This window comes from Muscardinus avellanarius (genome assembly GCF_963383645.1).
Source record: "Muscardinus avellanarius genome assembly, chromosome: 16".
NCBI classification, from domain to species: Eukaryota; Metazoa; Chordata; class Mammalia; order Rodentia; family Gliridae; genus Muscardinus; species Muscardinus avellanarius.
Window position 1 is genome coordinate 3,834,397 of NC_137802.1, and position 21,951 is coordinate 3,856,347.

Consider the following 21,951-nt stretch of genomic DNA (forward strand, 5'->3'; position numbering starts at 1 on the left):
AAGAATCCACCGCCATCCGTCACCATGGTGAGCGCTTTCGTGAAGCTGGCGGCTCGGGAGGGCGGCGGGCCCTCTGCGGGGTCGGCGCTGGCCATCTTGGGGAGCCGGGGCTGCCCTGACGGGAAGGAGACATGGCGCCGGCGGGCCCGGGTAGCGGCCGCCGCCATGTCGGCGCGCCGCTCTGTTCCCCTGGCCGCTTCCTCGCTTCCGGGGCCGCCGGCGCCCGGCTGGGGCTGGGGTGGAGGGAGCGGTGGGGGTGGGGAGCGATGATGTGGCGGGCTCTGAAATGGCACCGCGCCGCGGTGGTAGGGGCGGACAGGGAGGCGCCTTACGTAACTCGCGGGCCGCGAGTTTGACTTAGATTTGGGGCTGGGGGCCGGGGGCGGCAGGAAGATGGCTGACGGGAAGGAACCAAAGTCCAGAAAGGCTCCCCGCCCCCCGCCTTGGCCTGGGTTCCTGCCCTTCCTGATCGCCAGCCCCGAAGAGACGGTGTTTGGCCCACGAGGTGCAGGTGTAGCTTAGGGCTGTCGGTTCTCCACGCTACGTGAAGGCAAGGGGCGCGTTGGGAAATTTGGAGGGGTGGGTGGTCTGGTCTGGTTCTCCAGGCAGGAAGCACCTTGGGTTCTAAAGCAGCTTTGCTTTTGCGTTCCCACGGTAACGCAGGAGGCTTCCTTGGAAACAATCCCTCTCCTATGATTTGACTGTATTCGGTTTCTGTACTCCGTCCCAAGGAAATGTATTCCCCGAGTCCTCTCTCTAAACCTCTTCTGCGAGCTGTCAATTCCGAATGACAGCTAGAATCGGACACTGACGGACGTTTTTAAGCGGTGTACAGCAATGCCAGGTTGCTCGTGGAGGATACCCCCGTCTGGCCTGTGCCATCGACCCAGGGGTTCCTTGCCAAGCCTGGTTCCTGGAATCGGCTTGGTCTGAGCCCCAACCCCCTTCGTCCAGGTGAACTTCACGGTAGACCAGATCCGGGCCATCATGGACAAGAAGGCCAACATCCGCAACATGTCCGTCATCGCCCACGTGGACCACGGCAAGTCCACGCTCACAGACTCCCTGGTGTGCAAGGCTGGCATCATCGCCTCTGCGCGGGCCGGGGAGACGCGCTTCACGGACACCCGGAAGGATGAGCAGGAGCGATGCATCACCATCAAGTCAACGTGAGGCCCCGGGCTGCGGGGGGGTGCTAGCTGGAGGCCCCAAGGCTTCTGGGAACAATATTCTGGTCTGGTCTCTTAATCGGCCTGGAGAGTGAGGTTTGGCTTAGCACGCTGGTGCAGGACGCTGGGTTCGGAGCATGGTCTCCACCTTAATGTTCCCTTTCAGTGCAGGTGGTTTCTCCAGGGACAACTGGTGCTTCCTGGGGTGCTTTTATTTTTAATCTGCGGGGCGGGTGTCCCTGGCATCTGGGTGCTGTTAAACCCTTTGCTTCCTATGGTTTTGTACTCTTGGTAGTGACGTTGGCATTTATTTGATAGTTTGTGCAGTTCTGTCGGTAGCTGCTGTTGGGTTTCTTGAGCTGGAGTGCGGGGGTGCGGATTGTGAGGCCGAAGGTATCCTTGGTGTGGTCAGAATGGTTTGGACCTAGACAAGCGAGGTGTGGGGGTGCGCGCCTGTCATCCCAGCCTTGGGAGGCTGAAACTGGAGGGTCTCAGGTTTGAGGCCAGCCACGGCAACTTAGACCGCTCAGTGTGAAACTGTAGATGGGAGGTGGAACACACCTGGGTTCAATTCCAGGGACCAAACATTCCTTCGGGCTAGTCTTGGTGTCTCCAGGAGGCTGGTCCCAGGAGCTGCCCATCTAAGGAACACTCCTGGTCGAGGGCTCCATGTAGGGCCCTGCCAAATCAGTGTCTGGGTGTAAGTCCCCTTGGGCAGTATCCAGCCACGCACAGGGCTTGGGTCTCCAGGAAGCTGGGAGCCAGGCTTGGCTTTCACCCTGGCCCCCTCCCTCCGCAGCGCCATCTCCCTCTTCTACGAGCTCTCCGAAAACGACCTGAACTTCATCAAGCAGAGCAAGGACGGCTCCGGCTTCCTCATCAACCTCATTGACTCCCCGGGCCACGTGGACTTCTCCTCGGAGGTGACGGCTGCGCTCCGAGTCACCGACGGCGCGCTGGTGGTCGTGGACTGCGTGTCAGGTGAGCGGTGAGCTCCCCGGGCAGGGCTTCTGCCGCCGGGCCGCGGGCCTGAGTGACGTCCCTGCCCGCCCCCAGGGGTGTGCGTGCAGACGGAGACGGTGCTGCGGCAGGCCATTGCCGAGCGCATCAAGCCCGTGCTGATGATGAACAAGATGGACCGCGCCCTGCTTGAGCTGCAGCTGGAGCCCGAGGAGCTCTACCAGACCTTCCAGCGCATCGTGGAGAATGTCAACGTCATCATCTCCACCTACGGCGAGGGCGAGAGCGGGCCCATGGGCAACATCATGGTGCGCCACCGCCCTGTGCGCGTGGAGGGCGGGAGAGAGGCGGGCTGGGGTACACGGAGCCTGGCTTAGCTGCCCTGCCTTCTGCTGGAGGGCGGGGCGGGCACCCTGCACGTGATGACTGAAATTTCTTCACTTTGACCTGACGTCTGCTGAAGAAACCTGATGTCTGAGGCCCCGGGTGCCCGGGGCTTTGGCTCCAGGTGTGCCCGCGCTTGCCCTGCTCACGGGACTCTTGTCTCCTCCAGATTGACCCCGTGCTTGGGACCGTGGGCTTTGGGTCTGGCCTGCACGGCTGGGCCTTCACCTTGAAGCAGTTTGCAGAGATGTATGTTGCCAAGTTTGCTGCCAAAGGGGAGGGCCAGCTGGGGCCTTCCGAGAGGGCCAAGAAGGTCGAGGACATGATGAAGAAGCTGTGGGGTGACCGGTGAGCCCTGGGGCGCTGGATGTGGAGGAGCCCTTGGTGGGGATTTCCTTGGAATCCTGCCTAGTCACCCGAGGTCCTCGGCTTGATGGGCTGGGCCTTCTTCCACCAGGTACTTTGACCCAGCCAATGGCAAGTTCTGCAAGTCAGCCACCAGCCCCGATGGCAAGAAGCTGCCCCGGACCTTCTGCCAGCTCATCCTGGACCCCATCTTCAAGGTGAGGCACGAGGGGGCCTGGGAGGTCCTGGCCGCACTGCACTAAAGGGGCGACCCGCTGAGCATTGCCCTGGGCCCCGTGTCTTCTCAAAGGCTGCTCGCCTGACCCCCACCGCTGGTACCTGGCCCCAGTGTGCGGGCCCTTGTGTTGGCAGGCTCGCCTCCGCTTTCCCCTGGGCAGGGCCACCGCCTTGGCCTCCGGTCCCGGTGTCCTCCAGGAAGCTGTGCGTTTCCCGTGGGTCCAAGCGCTTTTCTTCCACCGGGTGTAGGTATTCGACGCGATCATGAACTTCAAGAAAGAGGAGACGGCAAAGCTGATTGAGAAGCTGGACATCAAGCTGGACAGTGAAGACAAGGACAAAGAGGGCAAGCCGCTGCTGAAGGTGAGGGGAGGCCACGACCCCCGCGGTCTCGGGGCCTCCAGGGCGGCGGCGGGGCTCCCGGGCTCACCAGAGCCGTGCCCTCCTCTCCGCAGGCTGTGATGCGCCGCTGGCTGCCTGCAGGGGATGCCCTGCTGCAGATGATTACTATCCACCTGCCCTCGCCCGTCACGGCCCAGAAGTACCGCTGCGAGCTGCTGTACGAGGGGCCCCCAGACGACGAGGCTGCCATGGGCATCAAAAGTTGTGACCCCAAAGGCCCCCTCATGATGTACATTTCCAAAATGGTGCCAACCTCCGACAAAGGTCGGTTCTACGCCTTTGGACGTGTCTTCTCGGGGCTGGTGTCCACCGGCCTGAAGGTCAGGATCATGGGGCCCAACTACACCCCCGGGAAGAAGGAGGACCTCTACTTGAAGCCCATCCAGAGGTGAGCCTGCTCGCCAGTCGGGGGTCTGCTGCTGGTCCCCGGACAGGCCCGGGTTGAGTGTCCACGGCCGAGGGCTCCGCTGGCCCCGGGGGTGGTGCGCCCTGGCCCCGGGGCATCCTGTACAGTGAGCTAGGGTTTGAGGCCCCAGGCAGGGCCATCCTGAGGCCGGTCTCTGGACACCACCTCTCCCCAGAACGATCCTGATGATGGGCCGCTACGTGGAGCCCATCGAGGACGTGCCTTGCGGGAACATCGTGGGCCTGGTGGGCGTGGACCAGTTCCTGGTGAAGACGGGCACCATCACCACCTTCGAGCACGCGCACAACATGCGCGTGATGAAGTTCAGCGTCAGCCCGGTCGTCAGGGTGGCCGTGGAGGCCAAGAACCCGGCTGACCTGCCCAAGCTGGTGGAGGGCCTGAAGCGGCTGGCCAAGTCCGACCCCATGGTGCAGGTGGGCCTGGCTCCCGAGGAGGGCTTCCAGCGCAAGCACTTTCCGCTGCAGGGGGACGGGCTCAGACTGTCCCGGGAGGCGTGGGGGCCCCTCGTAGCCCGATCGGGGTCTCTGGAGCCGGCCTCTTGACTGGCGCGTTCCCCCGCAGTGCATCATTGAGGAGTCCGGGGAGCACATCATCGCGGGCGCTGGCGAGCTGCACCTGGAGATCTGCCTCAAGGACCTGGAGGAGGACCACGCCTGCATCCCCATCAAGGTGCCGCCCCGGGCAACCTGTGTGTGTTCCCGGGTGGTGCTCCGGGGTGTTGTCCCGAGAGCTGGCCCCGGCGCAGCGGAGCAGAGGGCACAGCTGCGCTGCCGCTCCGGCCATCCCGCCTAGAGTGGCGTCAGGGTGTGGCTGTCTGGGCCTCCTGGGCAGGAGTGTGACCTGGTTGTCCCCTGCAGAAATCCGACCCCGTTGTCTCATACCGCGAGACCGTCAGCGAGGAGTCGGACGTGCTGTGCCTCTCCAAGTCCCCCAACAAGCACAACCGGCTGTACATGAAGGCACGGCCCTTCCCCGACGGCCTGGCCGAGGACATCGACAAGGGCGAGGTGTCTGCCCGCCAGGAGCTCAAGCAGCGCGCCCGCTACCTGGCCGAGAAGTACGAGTGGGACGTGGCTGAGGCCCGCAAGATCTGGTGCTTTGGGCCGGACGGCACGGGCCCCAACGTCCTCACGGACATCACCAAGGGCGTGCAGTACCTCAACGAGATCAAGGACAGCGTGGTGGCTGGCTTCCAGTGGGCCACCAAGGAGGTGAGGGCCTGGGGCTGCGGGGGCGCACCTGGTGCACGCAGGCCGCCCTGCTCTGCTCGTCTCTGAAGGCGGCCTCTGCATCCCACAGGGCGCACTCTGCGAGGAGAACATGCGGGGCGTGCGCTTTGACGTCCACGACGTGACGCTGCACGCCGATGCCATCCACCGTGGCGGTGGCCAGATCATCCCCACGGCCCGGCGCTGCCTCTACGCCAGTGTGCTGACAGCCCAGCCCCGTCTCATGGAGCCCATTTACCTTGTGGAGATCCAGGTGAGGGGCTGCTCCCCTGGCCCTTCCTCCTGCCTTCCTGCCCCCGGGCTGCTGAAACCCCCCCTTCACCTCCCCACAGTGTCCTGAGCAAGTGGTGGGCGGCATCTATGGGGTGCTGAACAGGAAGCGTGGCCATGTCTTTGAGGAGTCCCAGGTGGCCGGCACCCCCATGTTTGTGGTCAAGGCCTATCTGCCCGTCAATGAATCCTTCGGTAAGTGCCCACAGCGAGGCCTGTGGGGCAGGGAAGCCTGAGGCGGCTGTGGGAGGGGCTACAGGGCGCTTCTGCTGGGATGGAAAGGCCTCTGCCACAGAGCCTGCTGCTGTTGTGCTGAAGCCAGAGGGTGGTGGCCAGGCTGGGCCTGGTTGCCCTGGGAAGGCATGGTGGCGGGGTAGTGGGCTCTTCTCCACACGTGTCCTCAGCAACAACTCAGACCGGGGAGCTGGCCCGGGGTTTGGGCAGCACCAGCAAGCCCTCTCTTCTTCCCCCTGCAGGCTTCACAGCGGACCTGAGGTCTAACACTGGTGGCCAGGCCTTCCCCCAGTGTGTGTTTGACCACTGGCAGATCCTGCCCGGAGACCCCTTTGACAACACCAGCCGCCCCAGCCAGGTGGTGGCGGAGACACGGAAACGCAAAGGCCTGAAGGAGGGCATCCCCGCCCTGGACAACTTCCTGGACAAACTGTAGGCAGCACTTGCCAGCCCTCCTGGGACATGGCACTCGACCCAGGTCAGCACAGCAACACTTCCTCGCATTCTGACACCTTGAGACTGTCCCACGGCGACGCCTGCCCGAGGCTCCGGCCCGTCCAAGCCATCGTCCGCATCAGCACCTGGTGCTGGTTTTATTTATTCCAGGACCCAGAGGCAGTGAGGATGTCCCTCTGCAGGGACTCTGGCTGGTGGGGGGGTGGGAGGTGGGGCAGGCACCCAGCGCATATGTATCTCATACCCTCAGAGGGGAACTCAACTCAGATGTCCAAAAACTTACAATAAATGCATTAAGAGGTCTATTTGGGTATGTGGCCTGAATGGCTTTTCCCCAGCAAGTGGGAGGGAGCAGGTGGGCAGGTAACTCCTGGAGGGCAGGAAGTCCTGTGTGGTGTCACCACCTTCGGCTGTGTTGCTGCCATTGGGATAATAAATTGATTTGGTGGTGATCTTGTGTCTGTGTTGGCTTCACATCAGCCTGTGCTGTGTGCACAGGGCAGCGGTGCCCGTTTGCATGAAGAACTCTGGAAAGAATTAACTGAAGGTGTCAGATGAGGATTTTCACCCATAGCTTTTTCCCGTGCGTGACTCTAGCATTAAAAAATTCCCAAAGCTAGTCTTTGATTATGCGTGCCTTCCTTCAGTACCTGGGAAGCTGAGATGGGAGTATTTCAAGTTTTCAGGCCAGCCTCAGCAATTTAGGTTCTCTGCAGCTGAGACCCGGATTCAAGATAAAAATGGCATAGTTCAGATAGAATGCCCCTGGCTTCTATCCCCAGTACCCCCCCCTAAAGTGGGTTCCCAAAGTGTCCTGCTTTAGGAAAGTTACATCAAAGGGCCTGTTAGTGTAATCCTAGTGCCTGAGAGGCTGAGGTAGGCTGCTGGGTTTATAGCCAAACTCAGCAACTGTAAATAGGTGTGGGTGTAGCTCAGAATGCCCTCGGTTCCCACACGAGTACTGTGAGCACAGTTGATTTTGTGAGATGAGGGGGTAAAGTTTACCCAGCAATCCCACGTGGGGCCCCCACTCCGTTGCAGATGGGCTTGCTGGCTGGTTCTTCTGAGATAGAGGATCGCAGTTTCCAAACCAGCCTCGTCACTTTAGAGAAAGCCTGTTTCCAAATAAAATGGCTGAGTGTGTAGCTCGAAGGTAAAATGCCCCTGGGTTCAACCCCCAGTAGCACAAAAAGAAAAACGGGAAAGAAAAACGTCTGGGATCCAGCACTTCAAAACCCCTCCGATTTCAGCACCCTTGTCAGAGGAGAGTCAGGAGGGGCGGTCCAGAGGCCGGATATCGGCCTTCTTCCGTCTGCTTGACCAGCGCCCACTCCAGCCAATCAGGTTAGGGAAGTGAGATCGTCGACCAATGGTGAGGCCGTATCCGGGTGCGGGGCCTGGAAAGAAGGTGGAAGGCGGGGCGTCGAGGTGGATCTTGAGCGGCGGGCTTGCCGACCAATGGGCGGCGGGGTCCGCCTTCCGGGGGGCGGGCGCTGGCTGACGCGGTGACGTAGGCGCAGGCGCGACGCAGTGTCCGAGGCGGCGGGGCGGGTGGAGGCGGCGGCTGCGGCCAGCGCGGCGGGGCTGACCTGAGAGTCGCGGCCGCCAGGGTGCGGATGGGCTCGGGCTGGGCCAGACGGGCTGGGTGGGGATGGGCTGGCGCTCCGGGGAGGAGGAGGGCGAGGCTGGGGGCTTTCGGAGACCCGCGGGGCCTGCAAGGGGCGTGGCGGCCGCGGGGTGCCTGGGCAGGAACGGTGGGGGTGGGGAGGACCTGAGGAAGGAATGAAGGGGTCGCGGAGTCGGGGTCACTGGATTAGGGCTGAAGGGCGATGGAGAATACCTGGGGGCCACAGCCGTGTGGGCCTTTGATAAGTGGAAGGAGAAGCTCCTCTCGCTAGGACAGTGGAGGTCAGTGGCAGGCAGGAGCTCGAAGCCATGGTCCGTGCAGGGAGAATTTGGGTGCGGGGATAAAGATTGGGGAGATGCCCAGTTGAGGAGGGTCTTAAGAGACATGCAGGGTGGAGCGGGTGGGAGGGTCATGGATAAGGACGAGGAGGGTTAAGGTAATAATTGATGGGCAGGGAGGTGCAGAGAGTGTTTGGAATCAGCTCTAGGCTGGGAAGTTGGCTAGGGAGGCAGGTTCCCCTAGGTTTTGGGGATGTGAAGAGCGTGGCAGACATGCAGGAATTGGGGGCGGGGGTGATGGGCAAAGACTGGGACAGCATGTAGGGAAATCCGTTATATGCCAGGGACAGTTAGGGGACAGAGGTGGCCCAGTGGGGCTGACCCCGACCTTGTATGGTGGATAGGATTTGTATGGTGGATAGGATCATACGTGAGAAAACCCAGCCTGCCAGGTCCAGGATCTCGCCAAGGAGTTTGGAGCTTCGGGGCGGAGCCATGTGAGGGCTGTATTTGGGGTGCAGGTACCATGGCTGGCATCTTACCTCCTATTTTCCTTCCTTCCTCTAGGGTCACTGTGAGGGGATTCCCGGAGACTCCCCATCCCGGCCTGAGCGGAAGCTGCTGCAGGGCAGGCAGGCCGACAAGCCAACATGTCCACCTTCAGGCAGGAAGACGTGGAGGACCACTATGAGATGGAGGAGGAGCTGGGCAGGTGAGCAGACCTCTTTGCGGGAGCTCTGGGGCATCTGAACAGTTACTCTCCCTTCCTGTCTTTTATCCCACTGGATCGGTGTCAGTGTCAGGTGCTGGCGGATTGAGTCTGGGCTCTGGCCTTGAACATTATTCCTGACTCTTGAGAGGCGGAGAGAAGCGTTTGAATATGTATGTCCAGTACCTGTTACAGAGCCCAGCACCTGGCCCCGCGGCAGCAGGAGTCAGCCATTCCTGTTCTTAGAAGGGTTTTCTCTTTTCCATGGAGTCTCCCCTCCTGCCTGGGACAATTGTTTTTAAACAGCTGAAGTGTCCCTTCCAGGGCGGCAGCTGATTTCCTGTCTGGGTCTTGGAGGGTCGCTCCCCCTCCCCAGGGCAGCTGGGCCCATCCTGTGTGTGTGTGTGTGTGTGTGTGTGTGTGTGTGTGTGTGTAGCCTCAGCCCTTATTTGGCGAGTTTGCTGCTTGGCCAGCTTCCCTGGAGCCACCTCTGCCAGCCCCATGATGTCACCAGAAGGGAATGTGAATAACTGAGACCTGCGTCAGGATGGAGCGAGGGGGCTAGAGCCTTGCTTCTGGCCTCCTTGGGGATCCTGAATCCTTCCCCAGGGATTTCCTCGCTGGGGCTGTGGGGAAAGCAGCCCCTGCCCCCTCGGGGATCCTCTCCTTTATTGTTGGAAAAGTTTTAGCACTTCCTGCTAGGAGTTGTTTGGCAAAAGGCAGTGAGTTTAATCTGCGTTCTGGCATCTCTGGTGTTGGTGGGGGATCGGTTTCAGAAACTCTGGGAATCCCAAAGTCTTTGGATGCTCAAGTTCCTTAGAGAAAACAGTGTGGGGTTGCGTCTAACTTGTGCAGGTCTTCCCCATAATTTGTTTATTGTTATTATTATTATTAGTTTTTTTTTTTTTTGCGGTACTGGGGATGGAACCCAGAGGCATTGTACCTCCGAACTACACCCCCAGCCCTATTTTTTAGTATTTTTATTTATTTGTGTGTGTGTGTGTGTGTGTGTGTGTGTGTGAGGGTCTGGGGAGGGAACCCAGGGATATTCGACCTCCGAGCTACACCCCCTGTCCTATTTTTTATTCTTTATTTTGGAACAGGGTCTCACTGAGTTGCAGAGGGCCTCGCTAAGTAGCTGAGGTTGTCCGCGAATCGCGATCCTCCCGTCTCAGCCTCCCAAATGCTGGTATTACAAGCGTGCACCACCATGCCCGGCTAGTCTTTCATTTTTTAATTTTATTATTTATTTATTTATTTATTTATTTATTTATTTATTTATTTATTTATTTATTTTGGGGTGGTACTGGGGTTCCTGGAAACCCTTCTACCTCTGGGATACACTCCCAGACCTATTTTTACATGTTTTTATTTGGAAACAGGGTCTCTTAAGCCAGTGTGGCTGGCTTCGAACCCGTGCAATCCTCTTTCCTCCGGGGATCCTCCTTTTCCAAGGATCACAAGCGTGCGCCACCACACCCGGCTTAGTCTTTTTATTTTTGAAACAGGGTCTCTCTGAGTTGCAAAGGGCCTCGTTAAGTAGCCTAGGCTGTTTGCCACCCGCAATCCTCCAGTCTTGGCCTCTGGAATGCTGGGATTACAAGCATGAGCCACCCCACCCAGCAGTGTTTTTTTTTTTTTGGTTCTGGAATTGAACCCCGGTGCGTTCTAACTCTGAGCTACACCCCCAACTCTTACTTGATTTTGAAACATCTCAGTAAGATGCTGAGGGCCTAAGTTGCTGAGGCTGGCCTTGAACCTGGGATCCTCCGTCTACTCCATCCTAAGTGCCTGGGCTGCAGGTGGGCCTCACCTGGCTGTGTGCGCTTGCTTTCAGCTGCATGCAGCTGCTGCCTGCGTACCCACACGCCAGCTGTGTTCCGCTCGCTGGGCTCAGCGTGCCGCATCCCCTGGACCAAGTCAGTGGGGTCATGGGATTTTGTTTTCTTCCTCCTAGTTGTTTTTGTATATTGCCTGTAGACAAGACTGCTTGGGTGTGTGTGTGTGTGCGCATGCACACGCACGCCTGTATATAATTTTTGTACTGGTGATGGAGCCCAGGGGCATTCCACCTCTGAGCTGCACCCCCAGCTCCTACTACTTTTATTTTGAAACAGGCTCGAGCTAAGTTGATGAGAATCTCAGTTGCTGAGACTGTCCTTGAACCCGGGATCCTCCTGTCTCAGCCTCCCAAGTACTAGGATTAAGATATGTTCTACCACATCCAGCTACTTTGTATTTTATTTATTTATTTATTTATTTATTTATTTATCTATTTATTTTGTAGGTCTAGGGATGGAACCCAGGGGCATTCGACCTCCGAGGTACATCCCCTGCCCTAGTTTTTATTCTTTATTTTGAAACCGGGTCTCACTGAGTTGCAGAGGGCCTCACGAAGTAGCTGAGGCCGTCCGTGAACGGCAGTCCTCCAGGTCTCAGCCTCCCGGATGTTGGGATTACAAGTGTGCGCCACCACGTCCGGCTTGTATATTTTTATTTATTTTTTATTTATTTTTATTTATTTTACTTTTTTTTTTTTTGGTGGTACTGGGGTTCCTAGAAGCCCTTCTACTTCCAGGCTACACTCCCCAGACCTATTTTTACATTTTTATTTGGAAACAGGGTCTCCTAAGCCAGCGCGCACAGCTGGCTTCGAACCTGCACGATCCTCCTGTATGACACTGTTTCAAAACCAAAAATAAAAATGGTGGGGTAGAAGCCAGGCATGGTGGCTCACGCTTGTAATCCCAGCAATTGGGAGGCTGAGACTGGAAGATCGTGGTTCGCGCACAGCCTCAGCTACTTAGACTCTTTGCAACCCAGTGAGACCCTGTTTCAAACTAAAGAATAAAAAGTAGGGCTGGGGGTGTTGCTCAGAGGTAGAATGCCCCTGGGTTCCCTCCCTAGTACCACACACACACACACACAAAATGGTGGAGTATAGCTCAGAGGTAATATGCCTGGGTTCAATTGCCAATAGCAAAGAGAGAGGGAGAGAGAGGGAGAGGGAGAGGGAGTCTGCCCGGCCTTGCGCTTTTAGGAGGATCCCTTGCTCTGCTTAGCAGACACACCAGCCTGACTCAGCCTTGCAGGTTCAGCCCACACTCACCTCTGAACCCCCTCTCCCATCCTTCTCCCCTTCTGGGGCATGCCTGATCTCTGGGGCGGTGTCTCTGCCCTCCACCCACTCTAGGCGGGAGCTCCCCATCTTGACAGCCACAGCTATCCCCAGACCTCACCCGGGTCCCCTGGAGGCTGGATCTCCCCTGGATGAGACTCTTGGGTCAGGGGACTCTGGACCCCAAAAGACTCTTGAGTCCCGTGACCACATCCTCCTGAGGTCTTGGGATGCTGCCCGCGTTACAGTCCATGCCCTGGGTGGGAGCGGGAGGTCAGCCCCGGGAGCTAGGGCACCCTGGTGTATGCTGTCTGTCCCCGCAGGAGTTTATTTTAGCCTTTTGTGTAAGCAGGGAACTGACTCCATTCTCTTTTTATTTTTATTTTTGGTGTGTGTGGGGGATTGAAATTGAACCCAGGGGGCCGGGCATGGCGGCACATGCTTGTAATCCCAGCATTTGGGAGCCTGAAACAGGAGGATCCAGGTTTGTGGACAGTCTCAGCTACTTAAGCCCTTTGCAACTCAGTGAGACCCTGTTCCAGAATAAAGACTGAAAATAGGGCTGGGATGGAGCTCGGAGGTTGAATGACCCTGGGTTCCAACTCCAGTACCACAAAAATAAAAAAAAGAAATAAGGAACGTTCGTGCTTTGAGCGTGGTGTTGAGCCCGCGCTGTTGTCTTTTTACCTGGCGCTGTGAGCTCCGTCCTCCTCTGCTCCTTGGTTCAGCGTGAGCCAGAGGCAAACGACTCATCTCTTCCCGCCCTGCGCCAGCCTCCTGCCTCCCGCAGTGGCCCGTGGGTGGGGGCTCAAAGCAAAGGTCGAAGGGCAGAGTCCTGATGGTTGGCCTCTGCTTGGGTGTAGGCTGCACGGAGGGGCAGAGGCCTGTTCCTGGAGAGGGCGCCCGGCCAGGCAGTGGAGGCAGCCGCGTGATGGGCGCAGAGCCCTTGCCTGTCCCGCCCGCGCCCCAGCGTGTGCCGCCGTGTGCGGGTTTCCTGCGGCTGCCGAGAGCGACAGGCTACGATGGATTCCTTTTCTTTTTTCTTTTTTGGTACTAGGGATTGAACCCAGGGGCAATCTGTGCCCGAGCTACACCTCCAACCCTTTTTTAACAATTTTGAAACAGGCTGGGCGTGGTGGCGCACGCTTGTCATCCCCGCGCTCGGGAGGCGGAGACAGGAGGATCGCGCAGGTTCGAAGCCAGCCGCGCGCGCTGGCTTAGGAGACCCTGTTTCCAAATAAAAATGTAAAAATAGGTCTGGGAGTGTAGCCCGGAGACAGAAGGGCTTCCAGGAACCCCAGTCCCCCCACCCCTACACACACACACAGATTTTGAAACAGTCTCGCCAAGTTGTTGAGGCTGACTTCGAATCTGTGATCCTCCTCTCAGCCTCCTAAGTCTGGGAGTACATGTGTGACACCACCCCGGCTGGGTGTGGTGTGGTGTGTGTGTGTGAGTGTGTGTGTGTGTGTGTGTGTGTGTGTTACTGTGAATTGAAGAGCCTTGCTAAATTCTTTTTTTTTTTTTTTTTTTTTTTTTTCTTCAGTTACTAGGGGTAGAACCCAGGGGCTTTCTACCTCCGGGCTACACTCCCAGCCCTATTTTTTATAATTTATTTGGAAACAGGGTCTCACTAAGTTGCTGAGAGCCGCACTAAGTAGCTGAGGCTGGCTTCGAACCCGCGCGATCCTCCTGCCTCCGCCTCCCAAGCGCGGGGATGACAAGCGTGCGCCACCGCGCCTGGCACCGAGCTTTGCTAAATTTCTGAGGCTGGCTTTGAACCTGCATTTCTCCTGTCTCAGCCTCCCAACAACTGGGATTACAGGTGTGTGCATCACCAAGCCCAGCCTTTTTTTTTTTTTTTTTTTTTTGCAAGTTTGAAGTGTTGGCATTCTAAAATGAATCAGCAGATACAGGTGTGATGGTGCACGCAGGTTCGTAGCCAGCCCTCAGCAACTGAGACCTTATTTCAAAACAAAAAATAGGCTGGATGTAGCGGCACACTCTTGTGATCCTGCTGCGTGGAGGCAGACACAGGAGGACCACAGGTCTGAGGACAGCCTCAGCAAGCAGGAAGACTCAGTACACCAGTGAGACCCTGTTTCCAGATGACTGGGGGTGTAGCTTGGAGGTTACGATGCCTCTGGGTTCAGCCCCCAGTACCACATAGAAATAAGTAGAATAAACTCAGCGGGCTTGGTGGCGCATGCTTATAATCCTACCACAAATAAAACTAAAATTAAATGGCCCAGCAGGTCCGCCCACAGGCCCCTGGGAGAATCTGCATCCATCTCTTCCAGCCTCTAGAGGCGCCCGCAGCTCGGGCCCTTCCTGCACCTTCAGAGCCAGCAGTGCAGCCTTCTGGTCTTTGGTCCCAGTGTGGCCCTCGGCTGCATGGCCCAAGGCCCTTCTCCAAATCCTGGGGAGCCCCCTGCTGCCTCCCTGCTCCGCGCCTGGCCTCTCACCTCCACCTTCAGACGTCCCTCCAGCCCCCAAGGGCCTCAGGGCCTTCCCACGGCCCTCCTCTCTCCGTGATGTCCATCCTGTCTGGAATTTTCCCTCTGGACTCGGCCCCACCCACACAGCCGCTCAGCCTCCTCCAGCAGGAGTCAGCAAGCTGCACTGCGCCAGGACCTGTCCAAGGTCCAGGGCGTTATAAAGGCCGTTACAAAGGGCAGGGACGAACTGGAGTATCAGATCCACGTGGCCAGCCGCCCCGCCCGTGCCCCGCGGCAGCCTGGGAGCCGCAGCCTGTCACTTTGTGTTGACTGTGGTGTTAGGTCTGGCCTTCCAGCACCTGCTGGGTTAAAGCCACAGTGGATACAGCAAAGGCCTGCTGTTGGAGGCCTGTAAATAGCATTCCTGTGGTCCTTATTTTATTTTTGGTACTGGGGATTGGGCCCCAGGGGCGTTCTACCTCTGGGCTATCCTCCTAGTCCTGTTTTATTATTTATTTATTGTGAAACTAGGAATTGAACCTGAGGGGACTCTGCTTCTAGCTACACCCCCAGGCCTATTTTCTTTCTTTTCTTTTTGGTGGTACTGGGGGTGGAACCCAAAGGCTTTCTACCTCCAGGCTATACTCTTCCAGACCTATTTTATATTTTTATTTGGAAACAGGGTCTCACTAAGTAGCTGAGGCTGGCTTTGAACCTGTGCGATCCTCCTGTCTCAGCCTCCCAGGTGCAGGGATTACAAGCGTGCACCACCACGCCCGGCTCATTTCTTTATTTTGAAACAGGGTCTCTCTGAGACAGGAGAATTGTGATTCGAAGACAGCCTCAGCTCCTATTAAAGCTCACTTTGCAACTAGGTGAAACCCTGTTTCAAAAATAAAGAATAAAAAATAGGGCTGGGAAGCCGGGCATGGTGGTACACACTTGTAATCTCAGCATTTGGGAGGCTGAGACAGGAGGATGGAGGTTCGTGGACAGCCTCAGCTACTTAGGCCCTTTGCAGCTCAGTGAGACACTGTTTCAAAATAAAGGGGCGGGGGGGGGGGGAAGGGCTGGGAGTGTAGCTCGGAGGTAGAATGCCCCTGGGTTCTATCCCCAGTACTACAAAAAAAAAAAAAAAAAAAAAAAAAAGCAAGAAATAGGGTCTCACTAAGTTATGGAGGGCCTCCCTGAATGGATGAGGCTGGCTGCAAACCTGTGATCCTCCTATTTCAGCCTCCCAAGTCCTGGAATTACAAACTTGTGCCACCACACCTGACTCATACTGTGCGTGGGGGGGGGGTACTGAGGATTGAATGGGGCATTCCACCTCTGAGCTACATACACCCCAATCCGATTTTTTATTAATAGTCTCCCTAAGTTGCTGAGGCTGGTCTTTTTTTTTTTTTTTTTTTTTTTTTGCAGGTCTGGGGATGGAACCCAGGGGCATTCAACCTCAGAGCTGCACCCCCTGCCCTATTTCTTTATTCTTTATTTTGAAACCAGGTCTCACTGAGTTGCAGAGGGCCTCACTAAATAGCTGAGGCTGGCCCCGAACCGTGATCCTCCGGTCTCAGCCTCCTGAATGCAGGGATTACAAGCGTGTGCCACCAGGCCCGGCTGCTGAGGCTGGTCTTAAACCCGCGATCCTCCCATCTCAGCCTCCCAAGTCCTGGGATTACCAGCGTGTACCACTACATCAGCTCACGTTTTCTCTTGAAAGGGGCATATTGAGTCAGGCATGGTGGTGCACACCCATAGCCCCGTCCTTGAAAGGCTGAGACAGGAAGATCGCGTGTTGGGTGACAGACCCTGTTTTCAAATAAACAATGGAACGGGGCTGCGGTTGTAGCGCAGAAGTAGAATGCCCTTGGGATCCCCAGCACCACAAAAGTTTCAAAAACAGGCTTGTTGAGAAGCCACATACGATAGAGGTCACTGATGTAACGTATACAGCCAGGTCGCATAACACCACTGAATCCAGAACATTCCATCGCCCCAAAGAGGACGCCCATCCCCATGAGCAGTCCTCCCACTTCCTTCCACAGTCCTGGCCCCTCGATCCCACTCCCTGCCTCTGGCTCCACCGTCCTGGACGCTTCTTACCCATGGAGTCGCCCGCCATGCGGCTTTTGTGCCTGGCTCTCAGTGAGCACCCCGTCCCTGGGTCCATCCGCGTCGCAGCGGGTGTCAGCCTCACTCCTCTTGAGGGCCGTGTGATATTCCAGTGTGTGCATGTACTTGTGTTGTAATCACCTGTCTGTGGACTCTGGGGCTGTTTCCACCTGTGCTACTGTGCCCTGTGCCCTGTGATGCCTTGTGTGGGTGTCTGTCCAGTCTCCCGCGTGGTGGGCAAGCCTTTAGGAGGGCCGTTTCTTCTTCCTGGTAAAGAGGCTTTCCCGTTTTTCATGGCTATTTCAAATTTCACCAGAGTTCCAACTTTTCCCAGTTTCTTTTTTGTGGTACTGGGATTGAACCCAGGGACGTTCTATGGAGCTATACCTCCAGCCCTATTTTTTATTCTTTATTTGGAAACAGGGTCCCATTCAGTTGCAGAGGGCCTCACCAAGTAGGAGAGGCTGGCTGGGCACCTGTGAGCCTCCTGTCTCAGCCTCAGCCTCCCGGGTGCGGGATTAAAAGCGTGCCCCACCACACTCGGCCTCCCACTTGCTGGGTTTTTTTTTTCTTTCCCATTAATATGATCATTTTATTGCCAGGCGTGGTGGTGCACAGTGTAATCTCAGGACTTGGGAGGCTGAGACAGGAGGACCGCACAGGTTCGCGGCCAGCCTCAGCTACTTAGTGAGGCCCTCTGCGACTTAGTGGGACCCTGTTTCCAGGTAGAAAGCCCAGAGATCCATCCCCAGGACCCCCCCATGTATATATAAAGAAAAGGGGCCTCGGGGCCCAGCCGGGCGCGCGGCGGGGAAGCGCTGGCCGCGGACCGCTGACCCTCCGCCCGCCCGCAGCGGCCAGTTCGCCATCGTGCGCCGCTGCCGGCAGAAGGGCACGGGCAAGGAGTTCGCCGCCAAGTTCATCAAGAAGCGCCGCCTGTCGTCCAGCCGGCGCGGCGTGAGCCGCGAGGAGATCGAGCGCGAGGTGCGCATCCTGCGCGAGGTCCGGCACCCCAACATCATCGCGCTGCACGACGTGTTCGAGAACAGGACGGACGTGGTGCTCATCCTGGAGCTGGTGTCGGGCGGCGAGCTCTTCGACTTCCTGGCCGAGAAGGAGTCGCTGACGGAGGACGAGGCCACGCAGTTCCTCAAGCAGATCCTGGACGGCGTGCACTACCTGCACTCCAAGCGCATCGCGCACTTCGACCTCAAGGTGGGCGGGGCGGGGGGGGTCCGTGTGGGTGGGCGGGGCGCGGGTGTGGCCACCACTGCTGGGATGGGACACGGGCCTGGCCATCACAGGGTGGGCGGGATGGGGCGTGGCCATCGTGGAGGCAGTCCTGGGGGCGGGGCAGTCCTGGGGGCGGGGCACAGCAGGTCTGGGGGGCTGTGGAGGGAGGGAGGGCGTGCCTGGCTGATGGACCGAGCGCAGAGGGTCACTCCACACAGCCGGACGCTGTGGGGACGAGCGGCCGTGTTCTCCGCAGCCGGAAAACATCATGCTCCTGGACAAGGACGTGCCGGACCCGCGGATCAAACTCATAGACTTCGGCATCGCCCACAAGATCGAGGCGGGGAGCGAGTTCAAGAACATCTTCGGCACCCCCGAGTTCGTGGGTGAGGATCTGCCGGGGTCACCCAGGATCTGCCGGGTGGTATTTGAGGGTTTCTGCTCATGGCAGGGCAGGGGTGCCGCTGCCCAGCCTTCCTACCCATCAGAGCCCCTGGACCCCTGCCGCCGGCGTGGCCACACACCCCCGTCTGAGGCCAGAGATGCCTAGGTTCGGGCCAGCCGGGACCTCTTAGCCAGACCTGCCTGAAAATAAAAGAGGGCCCGGCGCCCCAGTGCTTAGTGCCTGGTTCAAGGCCCAGTACCGCAAAGCAAAGAGCGCCTGTCCCAGGACCCGCCCCACCCGCCGTCTCTGTCTCCCCAGCTCCCGAGATCGTCAACTACGAGCCCCTGGGGCTGGAGGCAGACATGTGGTGAGTGGCCTGGGTGGGTGGGCGGCATTGGCGGCCAGCCCAGCCTGGTGGCAGCCGGCTCTGAGGGGAGGGGGTGGTCTGCTGCTTTAGGATGGGTGAGAAGCCGCGACCCAGGCCAGGGCCCAGCACTTCTGAAGGGTGTTGGGCGGTGGGGCGCTGTTGGACAGATCCCTGTGGCTCCCCACGCCCGGGAGCTCACATCGGCCCTTGCCTCTAGCAAGGTTGCCAGGCCCAGGCCTCACCTGCCTTCCTACCCCCCAGGAGGCTGAGGCAGTGAGACCCTATTTAAAAATGAAAACCACAAAGGGCTGGGGCGTAGCTCAGCGCTAGAACACCCGTGGGCTCAGTCCCCAGGCCCCGAGTGTGCCAGGCCGCCGTAGGGCTGCACGAGGGCCACTGTCTGGGCGGGCAGGGCCCGTGCTCTGCGCTGCCCGCCCCCAGTTTGCACTTGGCAGCAGGGTGGCGGAAGGTGCCTGGGCAGCAGGGCCCGGGGCCCCAGCTGGCGGCCCGGGCGGCCGGGCCTGTGGCCTGAAGTCCAGGCTCCCCTGGCCCGCAGTCCCGCTGAGCTGTAGAGGGCGCGGCCGCCCGGGCCGTGTGCTGACCCTGACTCTCCCCTCCACAGGAGCATTGGGGTCATCACCTACATCCTGTGAGTACCCGCTGGCCTCTCCTCTCCTGCCTGGCTGAGCTGCCGCCCGCCCGGGCGAGCTGGGGCCGGTTCCCACCCGGGCTCCGACTCCTCGCAGTGGATGAGGGAAGGCGCGGCGACTGTGTGTGGCTGTCACGGGGCTTCTGCACAGTTCTGAGGCAGGGCGCTGGCCAGCGCAGCCTGTGTCTCCCTCTCCTCCCTGCATCCCCTGCTAGGGCAAAGGGCGAGCGCTGGCCTGCTGCTGCCCGCATGGCGAGCCAGGCCGGCGCCCAGAAGGGGTCTGAGGCACTTCGGGTGCCTCCTGCTATTGGGGTAACCGCGGGCAGAAATAGACTCCTGCTCTCGATCCCCCCACACACTGAGGGGACCTGGCCCGCGGCGCCCTCCTCCCTGCTTCTCCGCACTCTGTCCTCCGTGACCTTGGCTCTTCAAGGGCACAGGTGGTTGCTTTGGCGATTGTCCCTGCGGTGGGGTTGACGGTGGGTTCTCTGCAGTGGCCTGGGGTCCTGCACCTCGGGCAGGTGCCCGTCCCTGGAGCGCCAGATTGGGTGTTCCTGGCCCTGTGAGTCCTTACCTCCCGGCCACCGAGGCACCGGCCGGCTCCCTCTAGGAAGCAGCCCGTGTCTCTGGTTATGGAACATTCTGGGGGAGATGCTTTGAGGTATCAGCCCAGAGACTAGTTGCCATGGATACCACGTCTCAGTAGGAGAAGACTGGTGCCCTTGGGCCGGTGGCCAGCGGCCATAGAGGGCTCTGAGGGCTCCAGGCGTGGCTGAGCCAGGCTCCACGCGCTCCCCCACTGTGCGGGCCGCTCTGGGCATCGCCCAGGTCACAGTGGCACCAGGGCCCTGTGCTGCCAACTGAGTCCCGCGTGCTGGTCTGCCGTCCAGCCTCAGCGGTGCGTCCCCATTCCTGGGCGAGACCAAGCAGGAGACTCTGACCAACATCTCGGCCGTGAACTATGACTTCGACGAGGAGTACTTCAGCAACACCAGCGAGCTGGCCAAGGACTTCATCCGCCGGCTGCTCGTCAAGGACCCCAAGTACGATGTGGGGGAGGGGATGCTGGGTGGGCGCGGCCCCCACCCTTGGCCTCCTGCACTAGATGGCAGATGGGTGGCTGTGGCTGGCCCATGCTGGTTTTGAGGAACTTAGATTCCTTGCCAGCGTTTACCACGGGTGGTAGCATGCGCCTGTGGTCCCAGTGCTTGGGAGGCTGACACAGGAGGATTGCAGGTTCGAGGCCAGCCTCAGCAATTTAGTGCATCAGCTTAGCAAGATCCTATTTCCAAACAAAAAATAAAATAGGGCTGGGGATATTAGCTTGGAGGTAAAGTACCCCTGGGTCCAATTTTTAGCACCACAAAGAAGAAAATAAGGTAGATTTTTTTGTAAACTTTCATCGCTCTAGAAAAATCCCCAATGCTGGCCACGCTGTGTCCTTAGTTGCAGACAGGCACCCTCTGCCACGGCCCTCCCGGCCCTCGGCCTCCGTGTGTGCCTGGCTTTGTGCCCCAGTGTGAGGCTGCCTTTCTATTAAACCCCCAGGTGGCCAGGCGCACACCTGTCCTCCCCGGGCTTGGGAGCTGAAACAGAAGGATCGCAGGAGGTTTGCGGCCAGCCTCAGAAACCCAGTGAGACCGTTTCCAGATAGGGCGTGGGAAGGGCTCAGGGTACGGCCCAGAGGCAGTGTCCTGGGTTCTGCCCCCAGTGCCAAAAAGTAAAAACAAACAAACAGACTCTAAGATCCCCGGCCCTGGCTGGCCAGCACGGGGCTGGGGAGCCACTGAGGGTCCTGGAGCAGGAGACGCTGACCTCTGCGTGCGTGGGTGGGTGTCTTGCAGGAGGAGGATGACCATTGCCCAGAGCCTGGAGCACTCCTGGATCAAGGTGCGCTCCCAGCCCTGGGGGTCTGGGGTGGCGGGCGGTGGCCGGTCGGCCTGCCCGCGCACCCCTGCCCCTGCCCCCCTGCCCACGCCCCCTGCCCGCGCACCCCTGCCCGCGCCCCCTGCCCGCGCCCCCTGCCCCCGTGCCCCCCTGCCCGCGCCCCCTGCCCGCGGCCCCCTGCCCGCGCCCCCTGCCCGCGCCCCCCTGCCCACGCCCCCTGCCCGCGCCCCCTGCCCGCAGGCCATCCGCAGGCACGGGGCCCGCAGCGAGGACGGCGGCAGGAAGCGCGGGCGGCGGCTGCGGCCGGCGCGGCTGCGCGAGTACACCATCAAGTCGCACTCCAGCCTGCCGCCCAACAACTCCTACGTCAACTTCGAGCGCTTCTCGCGGGTGCTGGAGGAGGTGGCGGCGGCCGAGGAGGGCCTGCGCGAGCTGGAGCACGGCCGGCGGCTGTGCCGCGAGGACGTGGAGGCGCTGGCGGCCATCTACGAGGAGAAGGAGGCCTGGTACCGGGAGGAGGGCGACGGCCTGGGCCGCGACCTGCGGCGGCTGCGGCAGGAGCTGCTCTCGGCCGAGGCGCTGCGGCGGCAGGCGCAGGAGGAGGCGCGCGGCGCGCTGCTGGGGGCCAGCGGGCTCAAGCGCCGCTTCAGCCGGCTGGAGAACCGCTACGAGGCGCTGGCCAGGCAGGTGGCCGCGGAGGTGCGCTTCGTGCAGGACCTGGTCCGCGCGCTGGAGCAGGAGAAGCTGCAGAGCGGGGAGTGCGGCCTCCGCTAGCGGCCTCCCCGCCTCCGGGACCTGGCCAAGTGTGCGCCGGGCGGCGCGGTGGGCGAGCCGGCCTCCGGCCCTGCTGGGCGCCCCGTCTGGGCTGCGAGGCCCGGGACCCTCAGGCTCCCCCGCGGCCAGGCGAGGGGCCAGTGGCTGGGGTGGCCCCACACGCAGCCAGCCTGGTCCCCAGACACTCGCCCCGTGATGGGCCGCCCAGGCCCAGGCTGGCACGCGAAGTGAAACCAAACCGGCTCCTGTCGTCCAGGGCCC

At 59.6% G+C, this 21,951-nt stretch overlaps 2 protein-coding genes across 2 annotated transcripts; both read left to right on the forward strand.

Moving 5' to 3' along the window:
* On the forward strand, positions 1–6,263 carry EEF2 (eukaryotic translation elongation factor 2). The gene is made up of 14 exons (XM_080712558.1): positions 1–27; positions 955–1,169; positions 1,969–2,150; positions 2,226–2,437; positions 2,683–2,861; positions 2,971–3,076; positions 3,345–3,458; positions 3,551–3,885; positions 4,079–4,337; positions 4,486–4,593; positions 4,782–5,135; positions 5,224–5,406; positions 5,486–5,618; positions 5,900–6,263. Exons 1-14 carry the CDS (start codon positions 25–27, stop codon positions 6,091–6,093), a joined length of 2,577 nt encoding a protein of 858 aa, XP_080568684.1. The 5' UTR covers positions 1–24; the 3' UTR covers positions 6,094–6,263.
* Positions 6,264–8,668: 2,405 nt separating this feature from the next.
* DAPK3 (death associated protein kinase 3) lies at positions 8,669–21,690 on the forward strand (the record flags this gene model as incomplete). Its single annotated transcript, XM_080712782.1, has 8 exons — positions 8,669–8,730; positions 17,250–17,610; positions 17,885–18,014; positions 18,332–18,380; positions 19,003–19,029; positions 19,920–20,072; positions 20,874–20,919; positions 21,157–21,690. The coding sequence occupies 8 exons, from the start codon at positions 8,669–8,671 to the stop codon at positions 21,688–21,690; spliced, it is 1,362 nt and encodes a 453-aa protein (XP_080568908.1).
* Positions 21,691–21,951: the final 261 nt, after the last annotated feature.

What these genes read in the sequence shown, in the direction of transcription:
- EEF2 (XM_080712558.1), top strand. An exon ending in TCCTGGACCCCATCTTCAAG is followed by an intron (nt 3,077 to 3,344) that starts GTGAGGCACGAG and finishes CACCGGGTGTAG; the next exon opens with GTATTCGACGCGATCATGAA. An exon ending in AGTCCGACCCCATGGTGCAG is followed by an intron (nt 4,338 to 4,485) that starts GTGGGCCTGGCT and finishes GTTCCCCCGCAG; the next exon opens with TGCATCATTGAGGAGTCCGG.